This window comes from Gordionus sp. m RMFG-2023, chromosome 1 (genome assembly GCF_954871325.1).
Source record: "Gordionus sp. m RMFG-2023 chromosome 1, tfGorSpeb1-WG-v2, whole genome shotgun sequence".
Lineage (NCBI taxonomy): Eukaryota > Metazoa > Nematomorpha > Gordioida > Chordodea > Parachordodidae > Gordionus > Gordionus sp. m RMFG-2023.
Genome location: NC_088775.1, coordinates 24,390,572 through 24,410,709, shown reverse-complemented (window position 1 = coordinate 24,410,709; position 20,138 = coordinate 24,390,572). Strand labels below are relative to the sequence as shown.

At 27.0% G+C, this 20,138-nt stretch overlaps 1 protein-coding gene across 1 annotated transcript in view; it reads right to left on the bottom strand.

The window, feature by feature from the left end:
- Positions 1-18,749, bottom strand: part of LOC135923372 (uncharacterized) — a 37,536-nt gene extending 18,787 nt beyond the window's left edge. Inside the window, exons 1-9 of the mRNA XM_065458076.1 lie at positions 17,865-18,749; positions 17,511-17,768; positions 13,906-14,063; positions 13,563-13,711; positions 9,976-10,170; positions 9,040-9,924; positions 2,371-2,482; positions 2,197-2,311; positions 72-384 (exon numbers count right to left, since the gene is read on the bottom strand). Coding sequence (XP_065314148.1) covers positions 72-384; positions 2,197-2,311; positions 2,371-2,482; positions 9,040-9,924; positions 9,976-10,170; positions 13,563-13,711; positions 13,906-14,063; positions 17,511-17,768; positions 17,865-18,749 — 3,070 coding nt within the window. The remainder of the gene's footprint in view (positions 1-71; positions 385-2,196; positions 2,312-2,370; positions 2,483-9,039; positions 9,925-9,975; positions 10,171-13,562; positions 13,712-13,905; positions 14,064-17,510; positions 17,769-17,864) is intronic.
- Positions 18,750-20,138: the final 1,389 nt, after the last annotated feature.

The following is a 20,138-nucleotide window of genomic DNA, read 5'->3' as shown; positions in this document are numbered from 1 at the left end:
ATATATAATGAATATAAGAAAACCAGGGCACTATTAAATACCATAAATGTTTTACAATATATGAAATAAACCTTTGTAGTCCCGTCTGCAATTAGTAGAAGCAGAAGAGGAAACAATGAGTGGATCCGATAATTTAATCCCGAATTTTCCTGAACCAGAACATAAGGCAGTATTGAATGAGGAAGAAGTATTAGTATCATTTTTAGGGTAGACATATATATTGGCCGGTCTTATCTGGCCGTGAGGCAGTTTGATTTCCTCCAAGTACCAAAGGGCCTTTGAGATGGAACTGCAGGCTTCGAGCAATTCGCAGATGTCTAGAGTGGAAGCGTGGCTTTGTAAGTAGATGTCCCATGGGCCTAGAGGCATAGGTTCGGTTACAACCTAAAATTGTTTTAAAAAATGACAAAAATACCTTAAAATATTGTAAAATAAAAAAATTGACACATAAGTGAGTTTTTTAAAAATTAGAGCAACTTGCCTAATTTAAGCCTTTAAAAAATAGGATAATTTTCTTGTTTGATAAATTTGGTCATTAAGCGATTTCTTTTTGTTCACTCACTACCCTCCTTAAAATATTTGTTGTTATATATTAGCATTATGATAAGATGGATTGGGAGAAGTTTTAATGTTTTATAAACCATAACGGTAGAGTTGGGAAGCTAAGTTTTAAAGAAAAATTTTTTTATATAATTGACCTTGAGCCATACTAATATTGAAGAATTGGTGAGAGATATATAGTTTATATAGATATCTTTTATTAGATTCATCATTAATAATCATAGCGTCTGGATATAAATATGTTTTATTAGTTTTATCATTATATCTTAATAATAAAGAGCATCGCATAATATTCCGAGTGAATTAAAATATGAATTATATTTTATGCTTTTTATTATCAACTAGTCATCGTCCTAATTTATAATATTAATTTAACATGAAATAAAAAAACAATCGTTTTACAGTGTTAATCATTAACAGTCGCTCGCAGTGTTAATAAAATTATATAACAAACTATTAAATTAAAAAATCATAGGTTACTTTATGGTAAAAATAATTCTTTTTTTTAAATATTATTATTTATTTTTCTTTTTTTATTATTGTTAAAAACATGACATATCAACAAATATCCACGATGAGGTATATATATATAAGACAAGACGTAAATTTATTAGTGTGGAATTGGTATAAAAGATAACTGATATAACTGGGTTCCAGGGAGACATATTGAAAGTTTCTATATAGATTTTTTCTAAGAAAGGGAAATTCTTTTAGTTCATTTAAAAATGCCTATATTTTATTGCTTGATAGAATTTCAAATATAAGTTTGAGTTTAAAAATAACCATTTGTGGATAGAACAATTGGAATTAACATCAATTATATCACCTCTTTATTTACCTATCATGATTTAAGTCTTGTAAGTCAGGAGAAAAAACTCAATTTAGTGTAAGCGCAAAAAAGAAAGCGAGATATTAGCTCCCCGTAATGACTATATACCAGCCAAACGCATTGCTGGCCAACACTCCGGCCGTTGTTGGACGGGTTCTAAAATGAAATTCTGGATACGACATTGCCTCGAGGTAATATAAAAATTGATATATTTCTGAAATTAACTAAACTATGATTAGCCATTTTTGGAAGGAGAAGGGATGAAATATAGTTTCATAGAAGGATTCTATTTATGAAAACTTTCGAGAGAGAGAGAGAGAGAAAAAAACGGAAGAAAATAGAAAAAAATTTAAAAAAAGGTTTTTGAATAATATTAAAATAGCACTTTTAACTATATAGTAAGAACTTCGTCCATCAAAAGTTAGATTTCATGAGATTTTTTTAAAAAAAATTTTTTTGCATCTTTTAAAAAAATCATAAATTTAAGGAAGCGGCAATTTCTAAGAAGAATTTTTTAAATTGAAATATTAAGGGCCATGTGATCAAAAAATTATTATATAGACAAATCCTAACCCAAATCAAGCCATAAGAGATCCAATAAAAATAGGTAATGTGAACAACAAGCCTTAGATCCAATAAAATGAGAGAATGAGAAATGACTAACAAAAATAGCAAATTTTTAAGATCCATTGACGATATTTATTTGCTTGGATATTAAAAAAATCAATTTTACTTGTCCACAAAGATATTCTTTTCTTAATTTCTAATTATTTTGTTATCTATTTTTATTTTTTATATCTACCAACCATTAAAGGGTGCAAGCATATTGCGTATATTTTGACAATGGTAGGGTCATTTAAAAAGGCGTATGAATTCATCATTTTGAGTAATTGGCTTAAGTCTTGGTCTTTATTCGATTTTCTAATGAATAACATATTAATAATATTAAATATAAGTGAATGAATGAAAAAATAAATTACTTTGAATTGGTTTGGTCGCTTAAAGGTGCTATGCATTTAACGGAAACGGGAATCCTGTTATATTTATCTCTGTTCCAATAAACACCGGGTATCAAAGAATCACTCGATTTCACTGGATTAAAAATAATATAAGCAGAAAATTATTCCGATTTTAAAAATTAGTGGCATATTTATTGAGTAGCCAATTAGATGAAATGACTGGCTCATTGTAAAGTTGTATATTTACTGAAATTATAATATGTAAAATAAGTGTGATAGATGTTGATGAAGGACAACGATCCCCGTTTCTTGACCAAACTGCGTCTATTGATGGACCATAAACAGGTCATTTTATATGCGCTTAGTTCATCCTTGTATTTGGGCTAGGGGTCTGTAATAAGCGGAGTTATAACCCGAAAGCATGCCTGTCTCGGTCTAAAACCCACCCGTTGCAGACCTCTAATTTGGGTATGAATAAACACAAGCATAAACAAATTTTCATTTATAACTGCTTTCGAGTTATTTTTCTTTGATGAATTACCAAATTTTATTCGTTTCAGAAACTAAAATGTTATTTTAAAAATCTCGACCATGGCAAAATATTTGTTTGAAATCCGGTCCGGACTTTAAAATGAGGGGAAATTAAATTCGAGCCGGGCCTAAAAATTTGTCCTCTATGTCTCAGATATTTTTTTTAAATAAAATTTTTAAACTTCATTTTATTAACCCCAACGAAAGAGAAAAGTCTATTAAAAATATTTAAATTGTAAAAAATAAACTACGTAGTAAGAAATAATTCCAAAATATAAATTTTAATTAATATTTTAAAAATTTAATTATTTTTTCAGATGTAAATTATATATAATTTTATTACTAGAGGATCCAAAAGCAAAAAATCTTCAGCTAAATAAAAATTTGGCTATCCAAAACTTTAAATTAAAAATTAATGAGGTACAAAAATAAATTACCCTCTAAGCAAATTTAAATCGTTATTGCAGATTATTATGAAAATTATTGTCGCCCGAAATAAATTCTAAAAAAGAATCCACGTTAGGGGATTTGGATTGAATCGAACAGTTAAAACGGAATATTTTATAATTTCCCAAACCGTGACTGAACCTTTATATCAAATTATTAAAAAAGGGCAAGAATTTTTTTTTGAAAATTGAAGAAGCATTTCCTTGGGGAACTTTTAATAAGGGCTAAAGAAATTTGAACCAATCAAAATTATATTAGTAAAATTTATTTAACAACTATAAATACATAAACATTGCAGATATTTTAAATAAGATTATCAAATTATTTTAAAAAACACATAATACACTTAATAATTTATGGAAGTTAGTTTTGTTATTTTTCGAATAGAAAATATTAATTTTTATGACATTGAATCTAAGATAGATGGCAAATAAAAAATTTAAATATCGAATCGGTATCAGTTACCATAGGTTTTAATAATATTGAAAAATATCGGAATAGGAGAAAAATTTGTGTATAGGCACAGCCTTAATTATTTTTTAGTATTTTTGACCATTATAATGAGAATTTTGAAGCGATTATGATCGGATGTCCTTCCAGGCATCAACACCTTAAGGTGGCTTTTACAATCTTTTGAGGAAAACGGTGATTACATTTTATCCCAGTTCAAAAATTAGCCACCCGGAGACATTGCTACCCTCCCCCCATGTTAGACAGAATTTTGGGGGAGAAAAAAGTGGGGGAAAAGGATCATAGAAGAAACTGGCTTACCGTGTAAACCTGGAAAACCCCCATTAAACGATAAAGAAGAATTGTTGTTAGTGGAAAAAAATAATATTTAATAACGATACGTTTGTTAATTTCTTCGCCAATAATATTTTAGCATATCATCTGAGAATTAAAAAATTAATAAAAGTGAAAAAAAATATAGAAATCTTATTGAAAATGTATATAATTTTAAATTATAGTGTTTTTTAAATAAAATAATTTTATTTATCTATCAAGCCTCCATTCAGTCAATTAATATGTATATATTTCAGTCAAATCACGTAATCAGTTAATTTTCATTCACGTATTATTGGCAGTATGGGCCCATCTAGATCACGATTAGGCCGACCTCTTTTAGAATTGTAAAAAGTTCTGGAATTATTTAGATAGGCAAAAAAGATGAGAAAGCCATTTATTTAAGCTCGCTTACACACATGGTTGCCGAGATACAGAGCCTCAAAGGGGAAAAATAGCGACTTTAGAATCTGTTTAAAATGTTTATATCTCAAAAACTACTTATAGTAAAAAAAAATTATTATATCATATTTGTAAAAAAATCTCTATACGTCTAACGAAAGAAAAAAAAATTGTGTTTTTAAGGAATTGGTTTAGAAAAAATAAATTGCCTTTTATTAAGACACTATAAATATATATACGATGTGAAAACCTTGATGACGCTATCGAATCTTCCCAAATATGCATTTTATCAAAAATTAAAGTATTTTGTATAAAATAGATGGCGCTTTATGAAACTATGGATTATGGTTAAAATTCTGTTGCTAACTTACCGATAACGGGATATTTTCACTTTTTATACTAAAATAGTTAATTTAATAAGATATATTGGCTTTGTGATATAAATATTTATTTTACTGTTCTGCGACTATATATGATACGTATAATTATTTTTCTTTATATAAGCTAACGTAAAATTATATAAAAGATATACAAATAATCACATATTATTATTCACTCTACTTACATAAAATACTACTGATATTCTTAATTCTAAGCCAATCCCTACAAAATCAAAGTGCTCTTAAAGACTTTGGGCCTTAAGTTCATCTAAAAATATTGTGGTTGAGGCCACTAAAAAATATAAACTTTTCGAGACGATTGATAAACATATGGCGGTAAGTATTATAGACAGTTTGGATAATTTATCCTATCAGCAAATGTAATTCAAAAAAAAGTTGAAAGAATAAGATTACTAGAATATTTGAACTTTTTAATTCCAAACCAGTTAAAATGGAGTCTTCCTGGGAATATTTGGATCGGCTCAAAGGTTGTGGTTCAAGGCTGAATATGGAATTTATTTCGATACAATTCATGATCAACTGTCGTAATGAAAAACTTAAAGTAAAACTGATAGAGGAAAATACGATGGATTTGAACATTATTGATGATAGTGGTCAAATGTCAATCGACGGAAGTTGCAGATAATAAAATCGGTGCAGAGAAAGATTCATGGAGAAGAGAGGATGAGGTAAATAGCAAGGAAATACGGAATGGAGAGACAATAAATATGTATATAAAGGGGCTGACAACAGCAGCAAGAAACAAGAGATAATACAGATACAGTTTAATCTAAGGCTTAGAAATGAGATCAATTATATTAATGATTTTATTATTATTCGATAAAATAATTTTAATTTTCGTTTATGATAGATACTGGATATCCAGTGACATCCTTGCCTATCAATGATTTTGAATTTATGAAACATTGAATTGAATAGTTGTTCCAGAAAATTATTCACTTATGAAGGTTCATTCATAGTCGTTAGACAAAAGTTATCAACATAAATTTTTCAACTTTTAACAATCTTTTTACATATAAGGATAATAAATATGCTAATTTTTTAAGCCACAGTAAAGGGAATGTGTGGAATGTGCCCCGTATAATTCCTGCGCTCGCATGGTATGGTACTTAAGACGTCGCATGGTATATTACTGAAACTAGAGCCGCTTATTAAAAGAAAAATTGATGATTAATCACGGCATGAAAACAATTGCCGTATATTCCTGAGCTCGCGTGGTGTGTTACTAAAGACAAAGAACTGCTTATTCAAAAAAAAAAAATTTTGTCAATAGTATGACAATTCATAGTATATAAGTGTATTATTATATTGTAAGTTAGAAATGTAATATATATTTAATCCATAATAAGAAATTATACGATTAATTATAATAAATTAGTTTATTAAGGCCTTTTGTAATATATTTAAAGTTAACCCATTATAAGGAAATATTATTAAATTACAATTTTAATATCAATTAGCCAGTGTAGTTTATAGTTTTTTTTAAGTTAAAATTATAATTATGAAAAAATATTATGAATAGCTACATTGACTCCTCCCCACACCTTTTCTATGATTTGTTTGTACTAATTACTGTTATTTCATCCCTTACCCAATATAATGTAACAATTTATTACAAAAATCTCACCCCCGGATGCTAGAGTCATATTTTTTTTTGTTTTTTTTTATTTTAACCGATGCATATCCTATATATTTAATATATAGTATGTTTATTTATTTAACAACAAAAAAAGTGAATATACCAATTTAAAATGATATATTAGCTCTGTGATATAAATGTTTATTTTACTGTTCTGCGGCTTACGATATATAATTATTTTTCATGTTATATAAGTAAACGTAAAATTATATAAAAGAAAAAAAATAATTATATATTATTAAATAAAATACTACTGATATTAATTCTGAGTCAATCCTTACAATAAATTAAATTTTAAATAGATACATGTTATATGTACATTTATTTCTCATAATAAATCTGCATTATTATTCGAGTGAAATGTTATATTTAATATTTGCGATTCTGTTGAATTTGAATAAAATTTAACTTCAATTTTATCCTGAGAAATTTAAAAATATTAAATTTTTGCGTTTCTGGTAATGGTGGCACTTTATTGATCTATCTTCTAATATGATTCTCTTTTTCTTCCATAATATAGGGGAAATTTATTTCCCAATAAAAATTTTTTTTATGTATATATATATATATATAATAATAATAATAATAATAAATTAGAAATCTTATGCTTTTAATGTTTTCCTTAGAATAGGAAAAAACTCTTTAGGACAAATTATTTGTTCTAAAACATGTCTTGTAAACTAGCCCTGGCCACTAAACGTTTGATTGTATCTCCAACTCCATCACAAGTCGATTTGCCATGAGATGAGGCCCAGAAATGCCACTCAGCCTTTATTCCGAAATTCACTTCATGGATGTAAAGATTGATTAAATTTTTGTGATTCTTATATTGTGATGCTGCTCCATCTGAAAAGTAGACGAACATTTTTGAGCGACCTTAAATTTCTCTGTTAAGTAGCGAACTAAATATTTTTAGAATAAATGAAGGGCAAATTGCATTATGACTGAGAGATTCCGATATTATTACTTAATTTAAATGATTTAAATTACCAGGTGTCTTGTAATAATTCACAAAAGGATGAATGGTAATTTGGGCTTTATTCCAGTGAAATCGTTGTACTTCATCTTCAACCACAAAAGCCTAATTTTCAGCAAAGTCTGTTTGAACGATATATTCTCCTTTATTTAAATTCATTTTAATAGAATTTATGCCTTAAAAGGTTTATGCAATTTAAAAATTTTAAAGGTGCGGATATTTTCATTTTTCGCATCTTTGAAGCTCTGTATCTCGATAACCAGTGTTTAGCGAGCTAAAATAAATGGCTTTTTTTATCGATCTAAATAATTACAGCAAATTTTAAGAATTTTAAAAAAGGGTCGGCCGTAAATGAGACTGGCTCAAAAATTCGAAATATTTTAAAATAAAAATGAGACCTGCAGGCCAGGCCTTAAGCGCGGGCCATATTTTAATTTTTAAAATATAAGCGAGCCGGGCCAAAAATATTTTTTAAAAAAATACCCGAGCTGAGCCGTAAATATTTAAACCGAATATTTAAATTGCCACTATTAGCTATAAAAATAAAAAAAATGTAATATATTCTTAAAAAATCCGGCCAGGTCATGCAAATGGTACCTCTGAAGATCTCTGACAAAAATATCCTGTTATTGGTGAATTAGCGACAAAATTTAAGCCATGATCGAAGTTTCGTAGAGTGTCATATATTTATGCAAACTAAATTTCCAAATTTTGGTAAAATTGCATATTTCGGAAGAGCCTATAGTGCCTCCAAAGTTTTCAATATATATATTTAAAAAAGGTGTCTAAATAAAAGGCATTTTTTTCTTATGATAGATCTTTTTACCTACAATATGATATATCATATTTATTTTACTATAAATAGTTTTTGAGATAAAAGAATTTCAAAAATTTTAAAGATTCGAAAGTAATTATATCGCATCTTTCAGGCCCTATATCTCGGAACCAGATATGCTAGCGAGCTGAAATAAACGGTTTTCTCATTTTTTTACCTATTTAAATCCAGAAATTTTTAACAGTTTTTAAAAGAGGTAGGCCAAAAATGTGCCTTTTTTGATTGAATTGACATGAAATGAATGGCCCGTTTTTTAATTAAAAATGTGTTCAAATTTCAAGATAAATATTATCTAAAATTTATAGGATAGGTATTCTACACTTATACACATATTGCAATATGTTTTTGGCAAAACAGATTATTAAAATGTAATAAAAAGCTTTAAATAAATCGTGCTATTTACTTACAGCACTTGTAGAATACCTAGAAATTTTAGATAATTTAGTAAGAATTAGGCGATCTGATTAAGGTATTACGCCTATTACTGGTCATGTGATTTGACTAAATATTATATTCGACATTTATTTAATCATAAATTTACAGCACTTGTAGAATACCTAGAAATTTTAGATAATTTAGTAAGAATTAGGCGATCTGATTAAGGTATTACGCCTATTACTGGTCATGTGATTTAACTAAATATTATATTCTACATTTATTTAATCATAAATTATACCAAATTTATCCACTATAGTATTCCGAGAATATTCCCTTTGCATGGATATATAATCTGGGGAATCACTTTCGAACCCTTCCTTAATCTTGACCGGCCCCTCATTATCCACTCTGGGTGGGTCAAGGTTGCTCAAAATACATGCATCATTATGGCCGTTATGTAGCGAGTCGGTTCTTTTATGGTCTATGGATGGAAAGGTGAGGTCTGAAAGGGTTATGCACATGACCTGACAGTTCGAGAACTTAGTGGAGAGAGCATTTGGGTGTAAATAATCATCATCGTTATCGAAAGTGAGACCAGAATTCCGCTGGTCGAAGGAAGCGGACGGACACTTGATACAAGGTTTGCATATATATAAGTTAGGCGTGGTGTCATAATCGGAAGGCGGTAAGCAGTGAGAAAATTTGATTTCCCTACACTGGCGACTGGAATAGTAAGTTAGCAATCGCTTGAGAGACGTAAATTTGAGGTTAGAGTTCTCGAACCTCCAGAAGTCTTGTTGTGTTGCCGTCGTCGTGGGAGATGACACATGATTAGTTAAAGGAAAAGGTTCCAACTTTTTAGGATAAAAAATACCTACGGAGGACATCGAATAATCGGTATGAATACTATCCGGGTGTAAGATGGATTTTCTTCCATCGGTCGTAATGAAGTAGCCATTAGAAATTTGTGTAGCAGGACTTGATAAAGTCTCCACATTCGTAGAAATTGCGCAGTCTGTTGTGACGATTGGTAATACTTCTTTGGTCGTTAGGGCCTGTTTTGTAGGAGCAACTTGCGATGATAATGTATCGTTTAAAAACAAGCTATTCCTGTGATTAATACCTTCCACGGAAGGTGAATTAACCTTTTTCAGAGGTTTTTCCGACTGAGCGTTTTGTACATCTTTAGGTGATAATACATTCAATTTAATAACATTTGAAGTTAAATTTGTACCAAAATCGGGAACTCCGTTGGTAACTTCGGTAGGAGATATCGACCCTATTTTGGAATATTCTGAACTATTACTTTGAAGAAGGGATGGCCTTTGGGAACAGTTAAAATGGGCAGAGGTGCTAGGTAAGTAGGAGTAAGTAGAGGAATCCTTCTTAAGTTTGATTTTGGGTTTTAGAAAATCGGGTTTTTCGTTAACTGCATTTTTTAGTTATGGGAGAAAAATATATTTAAAAATATCAATTTTAGGATAATTGATTTAGAAATCATTTGCCTTGCATCACATTGTCACAAAAAAAAAATTTTTAAATGACATTTTCCGTTTTATCAAAAAAAAATCTGCAAAATTAATCTTTCCTTAAGGACTAATAATCAAGATTAGAAAACAAAACATAAAAATGATATGTAAAGTAATACATAATTTTAATAATATAGTAAAAAGCAGAGTTGTTAAAGTAGCGCGCTAACTTTTTTGGTAGCTATAGCTAATAGAGGCTACTTTTTTTGTAATTATTTAATTTTTTAGCGCGCTACTTTTTTTGAAAGTAGCTAAGTAGCCGCTACTTCACTACTTTTAAAAAATATAATGAATGTAAGTATAAACATGAAAATTTAAATATAATATCATAATTAATTATAATTTTTATGATTTATTATTTAATTTTGAAATTGAAATATAATTTCAATTTGTAATTTATATTTTCATTTGTATTATAAACCTATCACGTGTTAATAATTTAAAATGTCATCGCCTATGAATATCCAAATCGTTGAGTGATTCAGACAATGATATTAATGAAATGGAAGATAACAGGGAAGAAAATGTTCTTAATAGCTATAATACAAATTTCCCATTCCCTAGATTTGAAAATTTTTTTAAATAAATATATAACCAAAACTGGTTTCAAATTTATTTGTTTAAAATGTAAAAAAAATATTTCCTCAAATCAATCATAAGCTATAACCTCAAGAAACACCTAAAGGTAAATTGTCATTTTTACATTCTAATAATATTTATTTTATAAGACTGTTCATGAGTTTTAAGGAAATGGAGAAACATCTAAATAATTTTGGTATAGGCAACTCTACATCACTAATTCAATTCAAACCAAATTAATTAATAATGCAAATGACAATATTTCTCAGAAATTGGTTGATAAAGTTATTGTTGATTTTATAATTTATACTATACAGTTCAGCCAATGTCCTTAGTTGATAATCCATCATTTACCATGATTATTAAAACTCTATCCCCTGATACAACAATTATATGCCGCCAGACACTAATGAATAAAATAGCAGATAACTTTAAAATGATGAAAGATGCTCTAGTAGAGTTATCAGAGATATCATATATATGTACCACGGGAGATAGTTGGGCACATAACAGAAGGTAAAAACTTATTTATATTTATAAATTGATCTGATTAAATATTTTTGAGCTTATTTGGGAATCACAAGCCATTAGCTAGATTCTAGGACTTTAAAAAGAAGATATGTGGCATTAGTCCTCAAAATGATAATAAGATGCCAGACATACGATATACTTGCAAATAAAATTATTGAAATCTATCTTATATTAAAAATATGTATATAAGATTAAATACGCCCTTACCCTCAAGTGCTAGTGTCGAGAGATTATTTAGTAAGGCAAAACTTATACTTTCTGATCGTCGCTCTAGACTTGGGGATGATAATATTGAAATGATTTTATTATTAAAATGCAACAAATTACCATAAATATTTATTTTTATTACATAAATTTTTTTATAATCAAAACTAACTATATTTTAATATTTATAAATGTTGATTTTTATATATTTACTATATAATAACATTACAAGCCAAAAATGAAAAATTTGTTTGTAAATTTTTTTTATAAAAAGTAGCTTAAAAAGTAAATAGTAGCTAATAGCGAGCTACTTTTTTTGACAAATAGCGATAGCGGTAGTGCGCTACTTTTTTTAACAAATAGCGATAGCGGTAGCGCGCTACTTCTAAAAGTAGCGTTTAACAACTCTGGTAAAAAGATAAAAAAAAAAAAATTTTAATTTTCTTTTAAAACATCAAACCATGGTTCTATATATATTATAATATTTTTAAAAAAATGCTTAGCGTGACATAATTTATTCATATTTCATAAAATTTAAAAGGGGGTTGGTTACCTACCATTTAAAGTTCAAGTGAAAATTAAAAATTGTGTAAGTATAAAGGTAATAATTTCGCAAATTTATAAGTGGAATGATTTATTTGTTTACTATCGATTAATCTAATCGGGATAGGATTGTAATATATTTTATGTATTTCTTTTTCCTTGTGGATATATTAGGTGATGTAGTAAACTTTTAAGGTGGACATCATATGCCGTAGTCTATCAAATTCAGGATCATGTTTCATAACACTGCTTAAATCATTTTTTACAGAATTTTTTATTCTTTCTTTCTTTTAATTTTTCAATTTGGAAATAATATATAATTTTTTAAGAATCGTATTTTAGCATGTAATGTATAGTTAGTTACCTACCCTATCAATTTAAAACGATTTGGCTGTTAATTTTTGTGTATTTCTTTAAAATCTATTCAAAAAATCTATATATAAATAAAGAGAAGGTCAAAGTTCATTGAAAAATTTTCTGAAATTCGTAGAGTAGATATTCAATTCAGCAAAATCAGGTACATTCTAAAATTATAAAAAGCGCGCTAAAATTGATTTAAATTTTTTAAATAAACTTGTTAAAATCCCAGTTTTGTTAAACGCCATATCTACCCCTATCCCTTCAGCCAAAGATGATTTAGCCCCTACCACCTCAATCAAAATTAACAAAAAAAATGGAAACCCAAATTAAACTCCTCTTCAATTTTTGACGATCTCGCATCATGCCCCCTCCCCGTGGTAGTTCTTGTTTTCTTTTTAAATACCTTATATTTAGACATCTTTATTCTATTTATTTTTTCAAAAATATTGTCCAAAATCAGAAGAGGAAAAATTATCGCAAACTTTAATGAAAATAGAGAATGACTTTTTTAAATGATTTTCTAAATATTTAAAAAATTTAATCATAAAATATTGCATTAAAAATAATAAAATTTTCGAAATTTTTAAATCTTTTCCAACAAGCTTTGAATACAAGCATGAAAAAAATAAATGAATCTGAATAGATAAGAAAAAAATGTTATATGTTGAATTTTGGGGCTATGCTTCATTGATCCGAGTTTTAAATAAATATTTTAAAGCTTAAATCATTTATAGCGCTTTTTGAAAATACCTATATTTTGACAAAATCGTATTCAATTTTGTGCCATTTTAATTTATATGAATATCAATATTGTTTGAATTAACTGCCTAGATACTCTGTACATGTTAACCTGGAAAACGATTCTGGCAAAATATTGTCCTTGAAAATTTTTTTTTAAAAAAAACGCTTCAAAGATTTGCTTACCAAAAATCTTATAAGCCCTATCGTTCTGTCTATCTTATCATACTTTCTTTTATTATTTTAATATAATAAAGAAGCCATGAAAAATATGTTTCTGATGTACACCCCCTTGCCTTTTTTTACTTTAAAAAATATATATGATGGTATGGCAAACTTAATATGATGGATTTGTTTCGTTCGGTAGAACCCGGCCCGGCGCTGATGTCTAATTGGTACCGATCGAAAGTGCAAGATTGTCTGATCATGAATGAGCCAGGTCTGTTCCTACTTTTTTCTTTAAGTTTTCTCAGCACAAAACGATCACTATGACGGAAGAAGAACAATATAAAAAAAATTGAGATATAAATAAAAAAATTACAAAAAAATAATAAATATAAAAGGATCATAAGAAAAATCGAAGAAAAATAAAATTGGTTTTAAAAAATACCTATAAATAAGAAATAAAACAGCAATAGAAATTATTTATTTTTTATAAAATCTATAAAATGAGGCTTAACTCAACTGGCCCATGGCAATTGAGGCTTTTTAATTTTTGCAAAAGAGGAGAATAGCAATCTGTGCACAAATTAAAAGTGAATTTCTGGGACAGTCTGTAGTAGCCGTCTAGTAAGCTCACGAAGGATTGAAGATATAATTGAGAACCAAATTTTAGGTACTAAAATATCATTTTGTAAATGGTGAAAGAATATTATCATTATTCTAATATAATTAACAAAAGTAAAATTTTGAAATTCAAAGACATTTTTTTTTAGAATTTTAATTTTTTTAAATTTTTTTGATTTAAAACAAACATTTTTACATGTCTAAATATCATATTTGATATCTAGTGTTATAAACAAACGCGTTCACTAAAAATTCGTTTTTTTTGAAAAAACATGGTTGAACGTTCCTTTAATTTTGAACAATTGAACGTCGTGAACGAATTCGTTTTTATCTAACGAATTCGTTCGTTTTTTATGTTCATTAATTTAAAAAAAAGAAAGGATTTTATTTTCCTACTCACCTGTTTGCTTCCTTTCTAACTATCTAATATTGATGGTTTATATTTTATTATGCTTAAAATTTATAAATTAATTTATAGATAGATGTATCTGACAGTTTTGACTTAAATTGATGATATATCTTGACAGGGTCTAAATAAGCATTTTAATTTTTTAAAAACCATTACTAGAAAGTGAAGATAATATGCTATGCATTGGCGTATTTGACGCTTAAGACAATAATAATGATTAATCAAATTAAAATAAATTACAAGTTTAACTTATAACAACTGAAGCGATTGATAACATCAAAATCAATTAAACTAATTTATATTTTAATTTTTTTAGATTTAGGCATAGATGATAGAATATATTATTTTTTCCATAATACATTCGTTATTTAAACTCAAATGGTCTTAGACAAGGGTTTAACGAATGATATAATTAAATAAGATAGTATCATATTTAAAACTTAAAAAACTAGAAATGTAGAAGCTTAAGAACAGAGTCTATTCTGAAATTCTTCTTTTTTTTAATGAAGAATTGGTGGATTCTGTAGATGATTGTCTATAGAATTTTTTAAAGCCAAGGGATAAATCATTATTTCGATAAATTTTCAGAAATATGATCTTTTTCTATCAAATATAACACTGCAACCTTCCTCAGCTCCAGTGAAACGCGTTTATAGCGTAGAAAGATCAGAGGCAGCTATAAAACGCTTTGGCTTATTGGATGAAAGTTTTGAAAGACTTCTTATTAAAAATAATTTAAATAAATTTAAATCGTATTTTGTTGTTTTATATTTTTATACACAAGATAAAATTAATAAATCCAATGGCTAATATGGTGTTATTTAGTATTTATTTAAATATTAAATAATGAATGTGAATGCATTAGGGTTCGCAAAAATCGGGATTTTTTATTTAAATTGCGATTTTTTTTGATATAAATCGCATTTAACCCAAATAAAAATAATTTTAATTAAAGAACTATAGGCTAAGATTGTAAAATATTGTTTTTTATTACAGTTTAATATTATCTTGCAAGTAATAGCTAACCCTCGAGGGAACAAGTCAGGAAATTGTTGAAAAATTAAATAATGATATGTTGTAATTCTATATTTTTTTTTAAAATAAAGAGCCGATTATATATAATATACAGTTTATTTTTAAAAAAAATTAACTATCAATTGTTAGTTATAGTAGAATTTTCTAATTCAAATAAAGATGCCAAATGAAATTTAATTTTTTTCAAACAAAATTAGCTATTGCTATTTCTCAACCGGTTAATAATTAACCTAATTTATATAACTCTTAATGGTTGTAAGAATTTGCAAAAGTTTCACCACCTTTCATGCTAATAAAAAAATAAGTAGTAATCAACTTTCATCCTTTGCTAAACGATCCAATCAAACTTTAACTCTTGCACGCTTCTTATCCTACCTTTTAAACCCGAAATATCGTTCAAATTTAACAACCAATGAAATGGAAACGGCAATGGAATACAGGAAGATTCTGTATCCAAACACTGACATTTTATCTATCTTGGTAAAGTTTCAAGCAAGATGAAAACCATTTACTAAAATTATGTTTTTGGATAGTATAGTAAATAAAGTAGACCAATTGAATGGTGGGTGACCCAAGGAAATTTAATAAAGAATATAAATATCCCAAAAATAATAAAACAGCTATTTACCGCATCTTCATCATTCACTTCAGTCGAGTGAGCATTCTCATCGTTTGGGGTGATTCACTCAAAGCTTAGAAATCGTATAGGAACAGAAAAGGGTGAATTAGTTTTTTTTATTTAAGCAATTAAATTCTAATAACAATGTCGACGATATAGATATTACTTATGATTTTTAATATGTTTTTTCTTAATTTTAGAAACTAATTTATTATATTTTTATTATAAAGAAATAAAAAAAATCTTTAAATATGGATAGATTTTCAATAGCTTCGTTTTATATTTAGAATTTTGAATAATTTCTTACTATTGTGATTAGGATCAGCAGTTATTTTTCTACTATGTCAAAAATTGAAATAGAAAATAAACTTTTTTGTTTAAAAAGTGGTGAATACTAGTGCAATTTGGTTATTTAATTAAGATCTCACTTATCAAAGACCTTATCTTTAACTATTTTAAATTTTGATTTATATAATTGATTTTAAAAGTTATTTAAATCGCAATTCAAAACAAATTGATCTAAATTGGCTAGCCCTAGAATGCATCAACCAATTTGAATGAGAACATATTCGATTTTTTGCTAATGAAGGATGATTTTTTTATAAAAATGTTAACAGCACTAATATTATCTTACAACCAGTGATTTTTAATAAAATAAATTTTACGATTTAAAATATATATTTACACATTTTTTAACATTTAATGTTTGATTTTATAAAATTTTCGTGTTAAAAGAATACCAAAATTAAAATATTAATTTATTACTCCTGCAAAAATTGAATTTATAATTTTTAATTAGATATAATTGTACTTAATTAATTTTATAATAAATTCATTTTAAGGTTAAAATATTCTTACTCATTTTTGTTGGTCATAAAAAAGGTGATTAATTAGATGTGAGATTAAAAGAAAGAATAGGACTTATATGTTTCTAATCATAAATTATAAAGAATAATTGTTTTATCTCTTAGGAAACATCAACTAAAAATAAGAAAACAGATTTGAAATGATAATGCCTGAATTTATGCCTAAATAAATTTTTAAGGTTGATAAATATATATAAAAAATGTTTGTTCACCCACTCTCCCAACATCATCGTTTAAGTTTAAGACTCAAATTATATTAAAACCTTGATGATATCTAAATATATAAATCAAAAACTATGAGTTTACAAATAATAATAAATTTATTTATGATAATATTAATAATTGAGATCAAAAATTTAATTTAATTCTCTTAAATATGAAATAACTGACTCTCAGTGGTTTACAAAACTACTATTTAAATTACCATATAATTAAAAGAATAAAAAAGCCTGGATCAGATCTAAAACTAAACTCAAAAGTGGGAGTGGGTGCTTATAAATAGATCAGGCACATAGGTCCCTAATAAGCCTAAAATAATGTTTCACATTCACATATCAATTAAAAATATACCAAAGGAATGCCATTTTTCCTAGAAATCTCGATAGAATTAACAGAATTAATTGTTATAAAACATAGCTGCGACACATTACATAAATTAATACATGAAGTTTTTGCATGATCCGGTTTAAATTTTAGAGCACGCTCATCTGTGTGCTCAAGGTACACCGTTCCTTTCTGCTCAATGTTCTTATTGGCTCCATACAACAAGCATTCATACTTTTCTAAAAAATATTCAGGAACCTTTAAAAGAGTTTCCAGGTATTTCTCCTGTATTAAATAAAATTAATAATTTGATAAATTAACTTTTATGATATATTTTTTTTAACATCTAAACTAAATAAATGAGACATAAAATATGTATACCTCATAAAAGTAATTATTGTGATGATTGTCTTGTAATTCATAATTAAAACTAGTCAAAGCATTTTTAAGAGCTTTTTTGCCAGATATAAGTAATCTCAATCTATTATAAGGTGAACCAAATAAATCAACTGGAATAAAGTCCTTGTAATCCTCTATATGTTCTTTACTATCGCCACTGGATGATAAACTACTACTTTTTTGAAAAATTTGATGCTTAGCATGATTATTATCGGTAGAAACATTAAGATTATATATTGATTGATTATGGTGTTGTCTCAGTCTTAGTATATCAGTTACTGCCAGCCCCAAACAATCACTTATCTTGAGTGAAGCAACATTAGCAATGAGAGAATGAACAAAATCATACCTTACTTGTTGAAATAGATAATTAAAGGCAACCAAGTCCAAATTCATCAAATGGTACAGAGAAGTGGGCAGAAATCTTAATCGAAAGTATATGTCTAATTTTTTCTTATTAGTATGTTTAAAATTTTTGGGTTTCACTATTTGATTATTAATAGCTATGACTTGATTATGTGTAACTAATGGTGGTATAATGTTATCAAAACTTAAGAATTGAGGAGATAACAAATTTTGGCATGGTGAAATCCATAATAAATGCGAAGGAATATGCAATGCAAAAAGATAAAAACAATGTGTACCTATTCCCAGATTTTTTGCTATATCTCTGCAAATATCTTCCGAATAAATGGGAAATTTCAAAGATTCTTCACACTGTTGAACTAATCTGGGTAGATCATATTCTAAAGTTTCACCAGTGTATAAATGAATTTTAAAAATATTATTTTTATATTTCGATTTTTTGCTTTCTTTTTCTTGACCATTATATGATATACGAGGTTTACATAAAATATTCCTCACCATTTAAGGTTACATTGATATGATAACACATTTCTCCGAAAATCTTAAGATTGATTTCATAAATATATCACTTGACAGGTTACAAGTGTATAAATTTGGGAGAAACTCGGGAAAATTTTTAATAATATTTTTAATATTTTTTTTATTTAATAATAATAAATATGCGATCTAAGCGTGGAAATTTTTTGATGTAATAACAAAGTTTCATTACTCAAAAGTTTTAAGAATTTCATATTTTTTTTCTTGTGAAAATTTTCACAATTTTAATTTTACATTTTATTATATATGATATTAAGATTATGTGATAAAACATTTAAAATATAAATTATATATACAATATTATATATATTAGTAATAAGGAGAAAAAAACAAAAAGAGAGAAATAGAGAAATAGAGAAATAGAGAATATTATATAAAAATTTTAACAAGGCATGTGCTATAATCAAATACCAGATATTTGAGCAATTACTTTTATAAACATAATATATAAAATTTATATAGATAATAATTTTAAGGAAAATTGATCTATATAAATTTTTATCATATAAAAATTTAATTAATTTACTTAAATTTGACATGTGTTTAATATTACAAAAATAAGAATATGCACATTTATATAAATGAGAGGAAGATTTTCTTCCAGTTCTGGGGATGCTCGCCTTAAGATCCCTTCATAAACGCTCAATATGTTGAGAATGGGTATATATATCATTTAGGACTATAAAGTTTCTGCTGTAATTGACCGAGTAATGATCATATCCATTTTCATTAAGATTGTTATAAATTGAAAAAATATTAAATTTTAAGATTTGTGCCATCGCATATTTTTTATTTTCTAATAAAAAAAAGTTTAAAAAAATATTTAAAAAAATAAATAAAAAATAATATTAAAAATTTTCCCGAATTTCAGTGAGTTTCTAATTTTGATATTATATTATTATAAATAATGTGTTTTATGGAAATATATATGTCTGAAATGACAATTGTGGAAAAAAATAAACTATTGTAAAATGGAACCTTACATTTACCGTATACATTTTAAAGAGCATTTTGTAGAATATAATAAAATAATAACTATAAATAAAAAAGTGAGTCAAATGGCATAATCTCGTAACTCAGCTGAAAACCTGGCCCTTGTGAACCCTTAGTTCACAAAAAAAATTTCTCCTATGATTTAATTTTGACCTGGTAACTTTACCTTCTACACCTATTTCAATGGTATAAATTTAGAATAGATATAATATACATCTATCTAATAACCCCATTACTTTAAAAGACACAGATGCCTAATATTCCATGGCATTATCAAAGATTTAACATTCCAGCTAATAAAATATATGTTAAGTAATCTAGAATATTAGATGAGTTACATCATTCAAGCGCCTAGCCAAC